This window comes from Colletes gigas, unplaced genomic scaffold (genome assembly GCF_013123115.1).
Source record: "Colletes gigas isolate AHSC1104 unplaced genomic scaffold, ASM1312311v1 Colletes_gigas_Sc00071, whole genome shotgun sequence".
NCBI classification, from domain to species: Eukaryota; Metazoa; Arthropoda; class Insecta; order Hymenoptera; family Colletidae; genus Colletes; species Colletes gigas.
The window spans coordinates 76,881-94,894 of NW_025106700.1; the positions used below are offsets into that span (position 1 = coordinate 76,881).

Consider the following 18,014-nt stretch of genomic DNA (forward strand, 5'->3'; position numbering starts at 1 on the left):
CTTTTCAAATCGTATTGGAAAAATTATTTTCGATTGCGAGGGTCACTTACAATCATTTTTGGTCAATATACAAACCCCCGAAATTCTACGCACTTTTGAGAAAAAAATTCGAGTAGGTGGACAAATTCGACAAAATTAAAAAATTTGCAATCGTTCTAGAAAAATTATTTTTGTTTGCTGGCGTGAATTGCAATCATTTTTAGTCAATATACATACCACCGAAATCCTACGTGCTTTCGAGAAAAAAATTCTTTTTCGAAAATATAATGTGAGGTTAGAAATGTTTCCCTGAAATTTCATGCATATGTTTAAAAAACCATAATTCCTGAAGGGATTGAAGGATTTTAATGTTCCAAATTGTAAATAACGCGTATTTTAGTGAAGAATATGTAGAAATTCCAAAAATATTTGAAAAGCTGCTCCTTGACATCTTAAAATGAGAAAAATCCCATAAAAGTAGTTCAATTTTCAAACGGCCATAACTCCTACAATAGTGAACGTATATCATTTAAACTTTTTTTACCATTAGAACTCATGGGTACCTACAAAAAAGTATTAGACAACTTTTCTGTAGGGCATCAAATAAAATTACTAAAAATGAAAAACGAATTTTTATGAAAAATCGACAAGGGTCCCTTTTTCGGCGAAAAAAAAATTTTTCAAATCAATCTGAAAAAATTATGTTCTGTTGCGGGAGTCAATTACAATCATTTTTGGTCATTACAATTACCCCCGAAATCCTACGCACTTTCGAGAAAAAAATTCCTTACCGAAAATCTAATTAGGTGCTTTTTTCGACGGAAAAAACAAATTTCAAATCGTTCTGGAAAAATTATCTTCGGTTGCGGGGGTCAATTACAATCATTTTTGGTGAATAGACATACCCCCGAATTCCCACTCACTTTCGAGAAAAAAATTCGAGTAGGTACTGAAATTTTTTGACAAAATTCAAAAGTTTCAAATCAATCTGAAAAAATAATTTTCTGTTGCTTGGGTCAATTACAATCATTTTTGGTGAATAGACGTACCCCCGAAATCTTGCGCATTTTCGAGAAAAAAATTCAGCACGGGTGGAACTTTAAACGTTAATAACTTTTCAACGAAACCTCCATCAACAAATATTTATTCTTGATTTTCGTTTTATTTTGGCCTCTAAAATTACCCATTAAAATTTTTCCCAGTATGTAACAGATCTCATATTTATTCGTGCTCAGTAATATAATCTAAAGAAAATACTTAAATATACATTTTTGCCTACTTTTTTGGGCATGTATCTTCCACGAGAAGAAGGCACAGCGTGTTTACATCCCCACTCCTGTTGCAGTCCACTGACTCACAGGTATTGGTCGAAAACGGTGACGATGGTCGGCGACAGCCAATCAGCGGACTGCAGCAAGAGTGAGGATGTAAACACGCTGTGCCTTCTTCTCGTGGAAAGACGATTTGTATACAGGATGCTTCGCACAATTGAGAAACTCTTTTGCATCTCTAAAACAGTTAGAGAGTCCGGTACACTAAATTCATAGAATTTAAGGAAGATAGATAAACCGTAGGATATGTGTATCCAAGTTCTAAATTTATGGATGTACGGAGGGGGAATTATCGTCTGCGTGGGAAACACTCCAAGTAATGCTTTCCGGTATGGAACTCGTGAGATTTCTCGAGCGATTTTTATCGTTACATTCCTTTCCTTGCAGGCTAGTTACAATAGAAAGAATGGGTCTCCCTATTAAAAAGCGGATTCCTTAGAGAAAAGTGCTCCCATCAAAGAAAGTCTTTATTCGGTAGTTGACAATGTAATTTGCACAAAAAGATTGTTAAACGTCCATGTTACACATTATGTTCGGAATACGTGGGAAACACGGTACAGAAAGCAGGTCACTTAATTTATAATAATTGTTGCCTACCGTAGTAGTAGAATACGTAACAAACAAATCGTACTAAATCGTTTATTATTGGACATTAACTTTTAACTCTAAGCGTGATGCGTTTTAACATTTATTATATATTTTGATTAATAGATACATTAGTACGTTTTCCAAAACACATCAAACCGGAAGAGAGGGTAACCAGCGCGGGGACATCCTGCGTGATACCAACGCAATATAATAAAACGTTGCCAACCTAAACTATCTCCAACACTTACAAAGTTGAACAAACTTGATTTTCTCGAAAGCTGTGCTACGAATATCGGTCCAAAAACTGAATGTCTGGCACTGTAGGATATTTTGAAATGCAATACGATGATCACTTCGACATAATATTAAGGATACCACTATTGGTGCTTTTACCTATGGTGCATTTGTTTTTAATACATATGGTACAAATTGAAACGTAATGCAACGCGTTTGTCAGGTCTGGTACACTTTAAAAAATTCCAGAATATTGTTGGTGTTGTACAGGTTGTTTACGTTACGCGATCTCGTTGCCGCAGCGTGATTACGCAAACAGCAATTGTCAAAATGACACGAATATCCTGTTTGTTACGTCGAGAATACGGTAAAAAAATATCATTCAAGGCTTCATCTCCGAGTTCCAGGTGCTTTTCGATCGAACTCGGTCCCTTAGCATTGGACGACTTTCTAATTAATGAAATGTTACGTTCTTGACGGGGCAGGTAGTATTGCTGTTGCATAAGTGCACGATATGAAACAGGGGACAACAATGAACGTTTCTTTATTCTGTTAAAATGAAAAACTATTTAGCAGAATCGAAGGATGTTGGCAAGGAGAATACGTTTGCACAGCCATTCAATCTCGAATGCGTTTTTTAACAACGTTGTCTTGTTGTTTATATTATGACCTGTATTTATTCAAATACACGGAATTCCTTGAATTAGTACACACTATACAAAATTTCTGTTTTATTATTTTTTGGTCGCGAGAACAAATCGAAACTAAGATAGCGCTGTTTCATATTTACTTCAATTGGTTTTTTTCGCATAATAGAAGATATTGACACAATTTAATGTCAGACGATAGCATGTTTCTAACTGGTAGCACCAAGTATCCTGTTTTAGTCAACTTTCTCCTACAGGTTGTACTAGTATTTTTTAGCTAAACTATGTCAACGTTTTCTATAAGTAAAAATAAAAACAGGCCCTTCTACAAGATAATTCTATAAATACAATATTAAACAATAATGACCAAACCACAAAACACAATTTGACAATGATAGTTAATATGTTGAAGCGAATTATCAATAGTAAGCGATTAATAGAGATTACATTGATTAATTCTATCTCAAGTAGCAAGCATATCTTTCAATGAAATAATTAAACAATTATCATTGACCTCTCCTTACTGCGTTATCTTGGCTAAAATATTAATTATAGATCAAGGATGTGTAAAATGTTTCTATACATAATAAACCTACCGGAACCTACTTTCTCTTTATTTCTCATTAGGGATATCAGTGTTTTTCATGGAAAATTTATTTGTACAAATAGAAAACAAGTTTACTTGAAAGCAGCTATGATACAAACTTCTTACAAAAACATCCTATGAAACGAACTATTTCATTAAATACAAATTACGTGTCATTTTTCCATTTCAATGTTTCGTATGTGCCACTTTGTTGTAATTTCTCCAATAACAAGTCTCTCTCTCAATGAAAATTTCATTAAAGGAGACTGTAACAAATTGCCATTTAACGTGAAATACTTTTAATTAATTATTGATCGTTTTAATGAACATATTTCTTTTATTTATGAAATAATAGTACTCTTGTTAATTTTTGAAACCCCATGTTTTGTACTAGTCCTTTGTTTCACCTACCATGTTATGGGGGAATACTTGAATATAAATATCAATATACATATATATTGTTATTCACAGAGTAAACAGAATAATACAAAGTTTTTATGATCGGTTTCGCGATGAAACTTTCTCTTTTCCGTTAATTTAATTACACCTTTCCTGCCATGTGTACGTATAATTACACTTTAATTATTATCTATATTTTTTCAATAAAACATGAAAGTTTGATGAGATTTTTAATATCCATATGAGAGATTTTTAATATCCATAGCTGTATTTGGTTTTCTCCATACACTTTTTCTTCCATCCGAACCGAACATATTAAATTTTGATTCGTCAGTACAAATTATACTTTTCCAAAAAGTAAACTGTTTCTTTATATACTTCTTAGCAAACTCGTACCTCTTCTTCCTATTTTGCAAACTTATGAACGGCTTCTTTCGAGCAACTCTACCATGATACTTCTGTTTTCTTAATACTCTTCTAATGGTTGAGTCACTTACTTTCTTATTTAAATATTTTCAACTTTCGACTCTAATTTTGGAGCACTAATCCTCGGATCATCTTTAATTTTTCTAACAATCCATCGTTCATCCCTGATATCCAGTTTCTTATCAGACCTCTCTTTTAATTTATTCACTATACAGTCTTTTTTGTATCATTTTATTATACATTGAACTGTGCTTCTACTTCGATTAATAATTTTACTAATTTCATTATAACTTTTCTTGTTTTTATAGTGATAAATAACTAATTCACGATTTGCTACTGTAGTTTGTTACATTTTAAGTCTTTTTTGTTGTTGATGAATCAAAATGCTGCTAAATCAGCTAGATTCAATCATTGCTAAGCGTTGTTAGAAAAAAAAGCAATTGGGGATTCACCGGATTTCCAATGTTACCAACAGTGTACGATTTTTACTGATAGCTAAATTTCATACACAACCTCAAATGTTATTTAATTGACTGAGTACTACTTATGTATCAAATAAAGGAACATATACCTCTATATGACTTTCAATAATTCAATACAATTTTCATGTTCTATTGAAAAAATATCGGCTGAACCGCTAGGTGTACGATTTTAAGCGACAGACACTATATGCTATCCATAATTACGAGCGTTCGTTTCTTTTGCACAGTAAAAAAAAATATTAATGAGGATTTATAGTTGAGCCAGTAGTTTATAGTGTTTACAGAACTATAAAATCCGTTAAACCTTTTGATTTGAGTCAATTGCGTTTATTCATGCGACTTAATCAGATTACTCTAAGGCTAATGACGTTTTCCATGACGCCAGTGAAACTTCTTAGATATTCTTGCACGCGATGTTGCGTGAGTACACGCAGATTGTGTCGTCCTATATATCTCGGCCAGATGAAGGAATAATGATTTTCATTATCAACGACTTTCGCTTTGTTTCATTTTCCCCTCAAGATATTAATACGTTTTCTGATGGAAATATGGCACCCACATTATCGATAGCTAGTTCAAGCAAAGAATCACGAAACACAGTTCTTGGTACGAATATAATTTTTGTAATAATTTCACATTTTAATATTACAAACAGAGCGATTGCTTTTTCTTGTAGAGGGACGCAGAAGCCATTCGCGGTACGCTGTATCTTGGTGTGGCCCTAGCAATTTCATGGATAATAGGTGCAGCAGGATTATCGTTAGCATGGCTGGTATTAGTTCTGGCATTAGCAGGAACGATATTTAAAGCAAGAATATCTCGTCTTCTGCAATCAGCGCTTCAACATGAATTATCCAGATTACGGCGAAGAAGGGCTCTGTACAAGGATGAAACTGCCGAATGGTTAAGTTTACTCCTTAACAAATGGTAAGTATTAGTTTAGTTAGATTTTTAATAACATTACGGTCAATCAAATACTTGTTAATGTATATAGATTTCATGTTTTATAATATAATTTCTCATCAATGATGCAGGTGGAGATTTAGCGCTGCAAGTATATTTTATTTAGCAAAGGAAAGGCTAGAGCCTCTCTTAAACGAAGCTAAACCTGGAATACTTGGTAAGATTAATTTCAATTAAAAAACAAGCTTTATTCGAAAGTATTGAAAGTGAAATTTTTAAGAAATAGCCAGAATTATGTACATAAGAAAACATCGAACGATAATATTTAAGTAAATGTAATTTCTTTCCACAATTTTGTTGCACGTACATGTTAGTTCATGGAAATATCCAAACACTGTGTTTTATATATTCTTGTAAGAAATATTATTTTAGGTCCACTGGAGCTAAGGGAGCTCACTCTTGGCGAGCAAACCCCGTGTGTTACACGTGTAAGAACTTTAGATTATACCAGCGATGATGACGTTCTCGATGGTCAAAGTGGACAAACAAAATTGTCCATTGAAGCTGATGTACGTCTCGATTGCGAGCAATTTCGTATGCTCATTACGACAAGACTATTTGGAAAAGGGTTAGTGCACATGCACATTTATTCTCTTCAAGAGAATTACCTGACGTCTAAGGGAACAAATAGAATGTTTTTATTATGAAATGATACCTTTCCGATAGATCATGTATCAATAATGTAACATACTATCGATCTCTGCAGTGACATTTAAAAAATATTCTATCAAATACTTGGAGTATTGCAAAAAAATGTTCCTACGATATTGTATGTGTAGTTTAATTTACGAATTAATTTCAACTGAAAAATTTGTTATTCGATTAAAGAGTCGGCATGGACGTCGATCTAGCCGTGGAGAAACTATCTCTCTCTGGAACTATCCTTACCACTCTGACCCTTAACTCCATGGCACCGTTTCCGCACGCAACCTCTTTAAGCGTGAGTTTCTTGGAGAAACCGGACGTTTGGTTCAGCGTGAGAATTCTACGGGCCGTACAAATGATGGAAATGCCTTTAATTAAGACCTGGATCCACGCGGTGGTCACGGACGCTTTAGCCAGCTGGATCGTTGATCCAGGTCATTTGGAGATGGATCTGAGAGCACAAGAACGCCCCGGACCCAGATTGGACTCCGTAGCCAATTCCATACCCCAAGGAGTGCTCACTGTTGTTTTATCTCAAAATGGTTGTTCTGGTAATTACAATGTAACACTATTTTTACCGCGGTTTTATGCATACTTATTTTGACCAAAAGTCTAACGATTTACATTTTACCAGTACTTAGTTTTAAATTAAAACTGCATCTAAAAATAGACAGTTTAATGTTGATTATAGTTCCAATCGGAGACGAAGTAAGGTGGCTGGTAGTAACACTGGGAGATCAAAAACGTGTTACGGCTCCCTTAAATTCTACGTGGAACGAGGACGTCTCGTTCCTGGTAGGAACATTGGATAATGAAAAAATCTCCATCAAATTAAAAGCAAAACGACTTGTCAGCACAATTACTTTGGCACAATTTGAATTGGCGCTAGGAGTTTACAATTGGGACAACTCGCAAGTGTATGTTAACAAAGTTTTCTGAAATTTGAGCTTTGCGGTGTAAGCGTACATTTTTACACTATTTTGTTATTTTTTATTCGACAGAATCGAAACCATATTGCAACAGAAAAAACCATCTCGTAATAGTGCTAACATTCCAAACATCAATGCTCGATTAGAGTACACAACGCTTCCAAAGTTGGATCCAGATCTACCTCAGCCGGAACCAGCAGAGAATAATTTACATCTATCAGGTATATTTTCAATTTCTTTTTATTCCCAATGGATTCTCAGCGCGCAATTGCTGAAACCAATGTATCTGGAATAGTATAACATTTTTTCAAAAGTCAAGTGTCCCTATTTGGTGTTATCCGTATCTGGTATTTTCAGTGCCGCGAAAATATCTCAATCGAGCACAAAGATCAGGTAAAACCCAATAAGTATTGTGATAATGGTATTGAATGTGGCTTTCGAGCATGAACTCTAAATGTTTTCATTTTTTTTTATTAAAGCACGTGCAGTATTGCCACTTCTCTTTTATAAACATTGACATGCAACAACATTATATGACGTATTGAACTACAATGTTTTTTACATTATACAATAATTTGTTCGATGTATAGTAAATATAAATTTCAGGAGTACTTGTGGTTTATATCCATTCGGCGGAAAATCTCAGTAGCGACAGTTCTCAATGTAATCCTTATTGCATGTTGTTTAACAACCGAAAAAAGGTACGTTCTCTTGTTTCACAAAGGACAAAGAAAGGGTATAGTCCAATAAGAGGGTCAAATGTGTTCTTGAACCAAATTTGAAATATGATAGATCCATCGATAGAGTTCTGTGCCAAGTTTCAACTCTCTATCTTGTTTCGAAGGGTAGTTATAGGGAAAATCCGGATTATCGGATTTGTGCCTGTTTTCCGTACTTAATCGAGTACGAAAATTACGTAAAAAATCTGGTGCATCGTGGTTATCGAGATACGTGTTTGAGAATTTTTTCCGATTTTTCGATTCCAAATCCTAGGCGTAAAAAATTAAAAACGCAGAAAAATAGCGATTTCGTATTGAAGCTTTCGAGACACTAGATTTATATAATTACTGTAAATGCGTATTGTCATTAGTTATGTCCCTGAATTTTTTCAGATTTTTTGGCAGGGTGCGCCGTAGTGGAAAAAATCAAAAATCGATTTTTTCGGCATTTTTCGCGTGAAAAAGTAGCTTATACTTTGAATTTTTGTATTCCTTTTAATGGATAACTATATTCTGTAGTTTTAAACAGTTTTATCAGTAGTATTTCCAAGAGGTGCGATGGTGCAATGAGTAAGATGCTTTTTTTTATTATTATTAATTATTTACTTTTTCAATTTTCAACTATATGACAATGAAAATCTATTTAAAATATTTAAAAAATATTTTCACCTAAAATATACACAAAAACAAGTATGCAGCAGTTTCCAGTCCATCGTTTCTCTAGCTGCGTAACATTAATACATAATTACAACAGCAACTATTCAAAACTAGCGCGTTATAAAAGTAGTCGAATGATATTGTAGAATAGCATGCTTTTTTAACAATTTATTTTGAAATCGTTTAAATTCAAACGTTGGACTCCGTGTTGAAATATTAAACAGAATGTCAAGTCAACAAACTGAAGAAGTTGTAACAAAACACTGTAACTGACGAAAAGTACCATTTAACATTTAAAACATTCTATTTGTCGGATCGCATCACTTATCGCAAGCAATTTCGCATTTAGCAGAAATAATGGTCCGAGACAACAGTATTTACATACATTCCTCAAAAGAAAATAATATCATCATTAAATTCCAAGTAAAATCACGCCATAGCAATAGTAAAATGTATGGATGTTACATGGATTATATATCAAACTCAATTGGCTATTTCGGAGTGAAACGCTATTGCTGCGAATGTGTTAATGGTAATCACACCATCGGGTGTTGTTCACATATTGCAACTATTATTTATTATTTCTCACATGCTCGATACTTGTCGACAATTATAAGACCTGCAGAAATATTAAGTAAAATATTTAACGAAGAGCAAGTGGCATCTGTTATTAATGAAGACAGCGATGAAGTCTAAAGACATCAGATATGACTTCATTCAATTTACCTAACGATCATGTAGAGGAGTATCACTATAAAAAAGTTCATATATGGTATTAAGTATCGAAAAATATAAAGAATTGTATGAATAACAGAAATCAATATGGACATGTATAATGGAAATGGGTAACAATAGAACACTTTCTCGTCTAAAATATGTAATTTAATCTTTCAATAGATGTAAATATTGTAGACGGAGAATTTCGAACTTCAATTGTGCACATCATAAACCATGTCATCATGATATCTTTCTATTCTTTTTATTGAAATCTGCTTCCTCTATTTAGAGTTATTAAAGGTATGAGATTTTAAAACTGAGCACGTATATTCATTTAACGTAGAAAAAATAAAACAGTAGGGTATTTAATACACAGCTAGAGAAATGATGGAATAGAAACTGCTCCATAATTGTTTTTGTGTATATTTTAGGTGAAAATATTTTTAAAATATTTTAAATAGTATAAATTGCTTTTTCACGCGAAAAACGCCGAAAAAATCGGTTTTTGATGGTTTTGATGGTGTCCAATAATAATATAGAATGTAATTTATTCATGTCAATAAATCATACAGTGAAAGTGATAAAACTTTCGATATTAATAAACACGCACGAGATTCCCCGCGACCACGTGGCGAGGTTCACTTGGGGTTCCCCTACGGTCGACCAGTACTCTCACGTAAAGCGCCATCGTGCGGCCATATGCGCGCCACAAATGACAATACACATTTACAGTAATTATATAAATCTAATGTCTCGAAAGCTTCGATACAAAACCGGTATTTTTCTGCGTTTTTAATTTTTCACGCCCAGAATTTGGAATTGAAAAATCGAAAAAAATTCTTGAACACGTATCTCAATAACCACAATGCACCAGATTTTTTTCATAATTTTCGTACTCGCTTAAATAAGGAAAATAGGCACAAATTTGAATAATTCGAATTTTCCCTATAACTACCCTTCCGAACAAAATAGAGGGTTGAAACTTGGAACAGAATGATTCCGATGCTCTATCGATGGATCCATCATATGTCAAATTTGATTCAAGGGCACATTTGACCCTCTTATTCGACTATACCCTTTGAATTAAATTTTATTAGTTTTTATTCAACCTACAGGTAAAGACAACGCATTACGTTCGAAGTTCTACTTCACCATGCTGGGAATCGAGAGCACAATTTCTTGTTCAAGATTACACTCAAGTATCTTTAAGCTTTGTTGTATATTCTTGGAATATATCGAAATCAACTGACAGCGATATGCTTGGACTCGCTATATTGTCCTTGTCTCAAGTAAGGTCACATAAATTAGTCGTTCGAAACAGGCATTCATAATTATACAAGGTGTAATATAAACACAAATTTTAGAGATTGACTCTACATTGAATGATATTTAAATGATATTCTAATGTACAGTAAAACTCCCGTATTCAAGTTCTCAGTATGTGCAGCTTTAAGTATCTGCGGTTGGCCGTTGTTTGAAAAAATTAGTTAAAATCATGAATCAGTTCGAATTTATAAAACATACACAATACTATGTTATCTACATTTTTTATATAACGCAGCAACATTCGATCGTCACCTCTTAAAGCAAATGCAGTCTAAGATATATCAAGTTTCGTCAGCTTTTTATAATACAAATCCAAAATTGGAACAAATTTGTTGGCTTAACATTTAAAAGCGTTTTCGTTACAGGAAAATACGTGGATAATTAGAAAAGAATTGACACTCAGTGGTTCAAACAATATGTCGACAATGACAGTTTCTGTAATGTTTTATCCCGTTAAAAGTGTACAGCAAGTAATCACTAGTCGAAGAAGTAGCTTGGCACTTCCTGTTTCAGATGATGAACCAAAATCAAAGAGGAACAGCCTACCATGGATGCAACAAGCAGTCAGTGAAATTAATAAAAAAGATCATTTATTTGTAATAACATTATAGCATTTTATTTTTACATTTTTTTCTATATTTTATATATTCCCAATCGTTTTCAGAAGCTATTATTGACTCACAAGGATATAGATCCCGCCTCGTCAGACGTATCCAGTTTACTTTCCACCGGAAGTGGATTAATGGAAGTGACTCTGATACGTGCTAAAGATCTCGTTGCGAAAGATCTGAATGGGTTCAGCGATCCTTTTTGCGAACTAAAGCTAAACAACGAAACGAAGTACAAGAGTAGCGTAAAGAAGAAAACTCTGAATCCTTGCTGGGATGAAAGTTCCATCATGGGTTTACCTAGGACCGGCGAGACTTTAGACGTCGTGAGGCTTTTATTAATATTTTTCGTCGTGTCACGTACAAAAACAATAGGGATATTTTTAACGATCTTTCGATACAGGTTTTATGGGATCATGATACTTTCGGTATGAAGGACTATCTTGGGAAAGTATCATTGACTCTCGAGGATGTCAGAAAATTATCTAACAGTGATCAGTCCCATTGGTTTACGTTAAGAGGAACCAAAACTGGATCTGTGGAGTTAAAGATTAAAGTCTTGTCCGAAGAGTGTGAGGTATTAAATGTTAATATAGATCTCAACATTCTTTGTTTCTTTTTTAATTCGTATTGAACATTTTATTCGTCTTAGACTCAAAGCACATACGCAGCCAGTAATATCAGCGAAAGTTCAATGCAGTTGAACATTGAGACTTCTGAAACAGTGTCGAACATTATTAGAAGACCTTCGATGGAAAAATCAAAGATGAGATTGCATTTAGATGTTGTACCGCCTCCACCGCCACCGCGTACAGTCACTCTATTAAAACCTGCTATTTCTAGTCAATCCGGTATATTATTCTCCAAATATCCGACTTAAAGTCGATTTATATTATCTGTTCAGGCAAAGAACGGTTCAGTTCAAACAAAAACATTTAGTATTTGTACTGTACGCACTCTTCATGAATTGTACCAAAATGGTACGTGTAATCCGCATGCTTAATTAGATGGTATGATGATTGAGTTATCAGAAGATGATCTCTACGCTTTAGAATACTGTAGAATTATTCATTCTTTCAGAAGCTGCGTATCACAACAGTCATTTTGTTCCTAAGATGGGAGAATTAAAATGAAAAAAATGATTCAAAATTTATTGTACCTGAACGGATAATATAAGTCGACCTTCGTTTGTGCGACACGCATTAGTCCTTTATGCTAAATAATTTATCTTAATTGTTCGAATTATTTTAAACAGACAAAGCTAGTATTGGGAGTAAAGATTCTAACGAGATGAATGGAACTCAAAATTCATGGATACCCAGCGTTATTACCGAAACTGGAACAGACGTGATCGACAATTCCGAAACGATAAAGTTAAGAGAACGGCGGTCTTCTCATAATAGTTTAACTCCAAGTCCTGAACAAAGCTTTGGCAAAAAGTTACCGCAATACAACAGCTTTCGCGTTATGAAGCAAAAGGTAAAAAAAAAAAGTATTCATTATTTGAAATTTCTCAAGTATGAAAAATTCCTCCCTCTTTATTTTTACAATATGCACATTGTAGATATACAGGGTGTTCTGGCCACACCTAGGAAAAATTTTAATGGCCAAAATAAGACGAAAATCAAGAATAACAATTTGTTGATGGAGGCTTCGTTAAAAAGTTATTAACGATTAAATTCAAAAATTTCAAATCGTTCTGGAAAAATTATTTTCGGTTGCGGGGGTCAATTACAATCATTTTTTATCATTACACATACTTCCGAAATCCTACCCACTTTCTAGAAAAAAATTCGAGATGTGAAATTTTACGACGAAAAAAAAAATTTCAAATTGTTTTGCAAAAATTATTTTCGGTTGCGGCGGTCAATTACAATAATTTTTGGTGAATAGACGTACCCCCGAAATTCTGCGCATTTTTGAGAAAAAATTTCGTCTTATTTTTGCCTCTAGAATCCCCCATTAAAATGTTACCTTGCATACAAACGTTTAAAATATCATAACTTTTGAACGGATTGGAGGATTTTAATGTTTCAAAAGGCAAACAACGCATATTTTAGTGGAGAATATGTAGAAATTCCAAGAATATTCGAAAAGTTGTTCCTTAATACAGTGAGGAGAGAAAAACCTCATCAAAATGGCCCAATCTTCAAACGTCCATAACTTCTACAATAGTGAACGTATCTCAATGAAATTTAGTATGGAAGTAGAGCTCATAGATACCTACGAAAAAGTACTAAACGAAATTTCCGTAGGACGTAAAGGAAATTTATTAATAACGAAAAACGAATTTTTAAGAAAAATCTAGTCGCCTTTTTTGGCGAAATAGAAAAATTTCAAATCGTTCTGAAAAAATTATTTTCGGTTGCGGGGCTCAATTACAATCATTTTTTATCATTACACATACTTCCGAAATCCTACCCACTTTCTAGAAAAAAATTCGAGATATGAAATTTTACGACGAAAAAAAAAAAATTTCAAATCGTTCTGGAAAAATTATTTTCGGTTGCGGCGGTCAATTACAATAATTTTTGGTGAATAGACGTACCCCCAAAATTCTGCGCATTTTTGAGAAAAAATTTCGTCTTATTTTTGCCTCTAGAATCCCCCATTAAAATGTTACCTTGCATGCAAACGTTTAAAATATCATAACTTCAGGACAGATTGGGGGATTTTAATGTTTCAAAAGGCAAACAACGCATATTTTAGTGGAGAATATGTAGAAATTCCAAGAATATTCGAAACGTTGTTCCTTAATACAGTGAAGAGAGAAAAACCTCATCAAAATGGCCTAATCTTCAAGCGTCCATAACTTCTACAATAGTGAACGTATCTCAATGAAATTTAGTATGGAAGTAGAGCTCATAAATACCTACGAAAAAGTACTAAACGAAATTTCCGTAGGACGTAAAGGAAATTTATTAATAACGAAAAACGAATTTTTAAGAAAAATCTAGTCGCCTTTTTTGGCGAAATAGAAAAATTTCAAATCGTTCTGAAAAAATTATTTTCGGTTGCGGGGCTCAATTACAATCATTTTTTATCATTACACATACTTCCGAAATCCTACCCACTTTCTAGAAAAAAATTCGAGATATGAAATTTTACGACGAAAAAAAAAAAATTTCAAATCGTTCTGGAAAAATTATTTTCGGTTGCGGCGGTCAATTACAATAATTTTTGGTGAATAGACGTACCCCCAAAATTCTGCGCATTTTTGAGAAAAAATTTCGTCTTATTTTTGCCTCTAGAATCCCCCATTAAAATGTTACCTTGCATGCAAACGTTTAAAATATCATAACTTCAGGACAGATTGGGGGATTTTAATGTTTCAAAAGGCAAACAACGCATATTTTAGTGGAGAATATGTAGAAATTCCAAGAATATTCGAAACGTTGTTCCTTAATACAGTGAAGAGAGAAAAACCTCATCAAAATGGCCTAATCTTCAAGCGTCCATAACTTCTACAATAGTGAACGTATCTCAATGAAATTTAGTATGGAAGTAGAGCTCATAAATACCTACGAAAAAGTACTAAACAAAATTTCCGTAGGACGTAAAGGAAATTTATTAATAACGAAAAACGAATTTTTAAGAAAAATCTAGTCGCCTTTTTTGGCGAAATTGAAAAATTTCAAATCGTTCTGAAAAAATTATTTTCGGTTGCGGGGGTCAATTACAATCATTTTTTATCATTACACATACTTCCGAAATCCTACCCACTTTCTAGAAAAAAATTCGAGATGTGAAATTTTACGACGAAAAAAAAAATTTCAAATTGTTTTGCAAAAATTATTTTCGGTTGCGGCGGTCAATTACAATAATTTTTGGTGAATAGACATACCCCCGAAATTCTGCGCATTTTTGAGAAAAAATTTCGTCTTATTTTTGCCTCTAGAATCCCCCATTAAAATGTTACCTTGCATACAAACGTTTAAAATATCATAACTTTTGAACGGATTGGAGGATTTTAATGTTTCAAAAGGCAAACAACGCATATTTTAGTGGAGAATATGTAGAAATTCCAAGAATATTCGAAAAGTTGTTCCTTAATACAGTGAGGAGAGAAAAACCTCATCAAAATGGCCCAATCTTCAAACGTCCATAACTTCTACAATAGTGAACGTATCTCAATGAAATTTAGTATGGAAGTAGAGCTCATAGATACCTACGAAAAAGTACTAAACGAAATTTTCGTAGGACGTAAAACAAATATATTAAAAATGAAAAACGAATTTTTAAGAAAAATCTAGTCCCCTTTTTTCGACAAAATTAAAAAATTTCAAATCGTTTAAAAAAAATTATTTTCAGTTGCGGGGGTTAATTACAATTATTTTTTATGAATACACATACCCCCGAAATCCTACGCACATTCAAGAAAAAAATTCTTTACTTAAAATATACTGTGTGGCCAGAAATGTTTCTATAACTTTTTAACGAAGTCTTAATCAAGAAATTTGTATTCTTGATTTTCGTCTTATTTTGGTCTCTAGAATCCCCCATTAAAATGTTTCCCAGGGGTGGCCGAACAATCTGTACATTAACCAAACGTGTTATTATATTGTTACTAACAAATTACTATTATGAATGACTTTAGGTAAAGAGGGGACTAAAACTTCGTAGATTCCGTTCAGAGGTAAATATTGAAGAGAAAAACGAAGGGAAAGGTATAACGTTAAGTTTAGAACCCAGAGGCGGAGGAGAAGCTGATGCTACGGAGCTCCTACAAGAATCTGGTTTAGCTCATGCCGTATCACAACCTGATATGTTTGGTAGAATAAGACAGCCCAGTCCACGTTTAAGACTGAGACCAAATGGTTAGTATATTTATATTATTAATAATGTTTGAATATTTTGCATTTCAACTTAACTCTGCAAAAAGCCAAAGACATCATTAATTATTGAATTTCTCATTCTCTAATATTTACATAGGACATTTATCATTATTAAATAATATTTTTATTTTACTAGAACTAAAAAAAGTGGTGAACGGTACCAGAGAAAAATATTCTGGAATAGAAGGCAAAGTTCTTCAAGCTCAAGGTCTTCACGTCGCGCATATCGCTCAATTATATTGCAGAATTAAGCTTCAAACGTGAGTTACAATAACAATCCATAAGTTAATACATTTTGATACCCGTTATTTGATAGATGTACCAGTCCCGATAAGATCGCGTCCTCGATCAACGGTGGTAAAACATTAGCGAAATCTCGACTTTTGCCTGCGATGCCTAATCCTCAGTTCAGCATAGACTTTCACATAGAGGGCGACAATGTTCCAAGACAATCTTTATTGATATTCGAAATCAGAAGTGCTAGTAAAGAATTATTGGCTAGTCGGCGCATCACACTTCACGAATTATTAGGTATTTTTAAATTTCATTATTTCTTTATCTTGTGTTTTTTAAAAAAAGGTATTATGAGTTTGTCGGCATACTCGTAGAAAGTATTAACCCTGGAATAAATTATGCATACTTTGCAGTGGCTTTAACAATTACATATTACGTGTATATGTATCGTCCTTCCGCGAGAAGAAGGCACAGCGTGTTTACATTTCTCACAGGTAGTACGGTGATAGCCAATCAGCAGCAAGTGTTGCTGCAGTCCGCTGATTGGCTGTCACGGAACTTTGGCAACGTTTTCGACCAATGCCAGTGAGTCAGCGGACTTCAACGGGAGTGGGGATGTGAAGACGCTGTGGCTTCTTCTCGTGGAAGGACGATAATTATATTTCTAAGATGTGCTCTCTTTAGGTGTTTCCGCGGCAACCGATGAAATTCATACATGGTTAGCATTGAATAATGGAGCATCATTAGAAGTACAAATTGCTCATGGAAGAGAACTTAAAACCAAATCCACAAAAAAGTTATTCCGATCTTGGTCAGTGCACAGGATAGGAAAGATATAAGATAGTTTAAAATTGTATATTTTCAATGAATTTTTCATATACTTATTACGTATTATAATTCGCCAAATACAGCATTGTACAAATTAAAAATTTCTTAAAACTATAATCTAGTTAAAATTGTTACATGTTCATTTCAAACTTCAAATATTTTATTACATGTAAATATATACATATATATAAACATCTTAACGTTATTTCACAACGAGGAATTGTAATACTTATATTTTGTACCATAAAATGTGTATAAGAAAATATATTGTCATTATAAAACGATTTGTACGTGAAGCTACAAACACGAATGCTATTCATTTGTCATCATTTAAATTATAATTTAAATGGAACATCTAATAAAAATAATTTATCGATATTTGCAAAATAAAGGAATAACATGAGTTCTGCATTTAACATGTAACAAAATATCAACTATTTATTGTTAATGCGTATAATGTACTACAAACCATTAAATACATTAAAATATTTATTATAATTCACGATACATCTTGTAACGATTTCATTATATAATTATATTCATAAAGTGACAATTGTATACTTTTTGAATTCTACATATCTTACAAATTTACATCATATGATATATAATCGATTAACAATACACAGCTTACATTATTTTAAATATATATATTGTAAAAAATAAGTACAAATCAAGTCTACTAACGCGTTAATCATTTTGTGTATCTAATTGGCTACACACCTACGCGAGTTTAGGGCGCCGCGTGTATTAATTTGAACACACATTTCTCGTTCACTATCATCTGTATATGAAACGAGAATATTACATTGATTTTTATCTGATATATTATGAAGTTTGAAGAAATCTATTAACTTGGTCAAAGATTTTTATTTAAAAAATTT

General features: G+C 33.2%; 1 protein-coding gene across 8 annotated transcripts in view; it reads left to right on the forward strand.

The window, feature by feature from the left end:
• The window catches only part of LOC122403710 (tricalbin-3-like), a 33,904-nt gene extending 16,691 nt beyond the window's left edge, over positions 1-17,213 (forward strand). For 4 of the 8 annotated variants that reach the window (XM_043407404.1, XM_043407410.1, XM_043407403.1 and 1 more), the window contains 18 exons: positions 5,349-5,599; positions 5,707-5,792; positions 6,008-6,203; positions 6,464-6,831; positions 6,972-7,197; positions 7,282-7,430; positions 7,567-7,602; positions 7,816-7,910; positions 10,418-10,591; positions 10,994-11,224; positions 11,293-11,562; positions 11,640-11,813; positions 11,889-12,087; positions 12,492-12,715; positions 15,834-16,053; positions 16,208-16,331; positions 16,388-16,602; positions 16,990-17,213. In XM_043407404.1, coding sequence (XP_043263339.1) covers positions 5,349-5,599; positions 5,707-5,792; positions 6,008-6,203; positions 6,464-6,831; positions 6,972-7,197; positions 7,282-7,430; positions 7,567-7,602; positions 7,816-7,910; positions 10,418-10,591; positions 10,994-11,224; positions 11,293-11,562; positions 11,640-11,813; positions 11,889-12,087; positions 12,492-12,715; positions 15,834-16,053; positions 16,208-16,331; positions 16,388-16,602; positions 16,990-17,144 — 3,393 coding nt within the window. In that variant the 3' untranslated portion in view covers positions 17,145-17,213. The remainder of the gene's footprint in view (positions 1-5,348; positions 5,600-5,706; positions 5,793-6,007; positions 6,204-6,463; positions 6,832-6,971; positions 7,198-7,281; positions 7,431-7,566; positions 7,603-7,815; positions 7,911-10,417; positions 10,592-10,993; positions 11,225-11,292; positions 11,563-11,639; positions 11,814-11,888; positions 12,088-12,491; positions 12,716-15,833; positions 16,054-16,207; positions 16,332-16,387; positions 16,603-16,989) is intronic. The other 4 variants (XM_043407405.1, XM_043407407.1, XM_043407408.1 and 1 more) reach the window with 4 other exon arrangements.
• Positions 17,214-18,014: the final 801 nt, after the last annotated feature.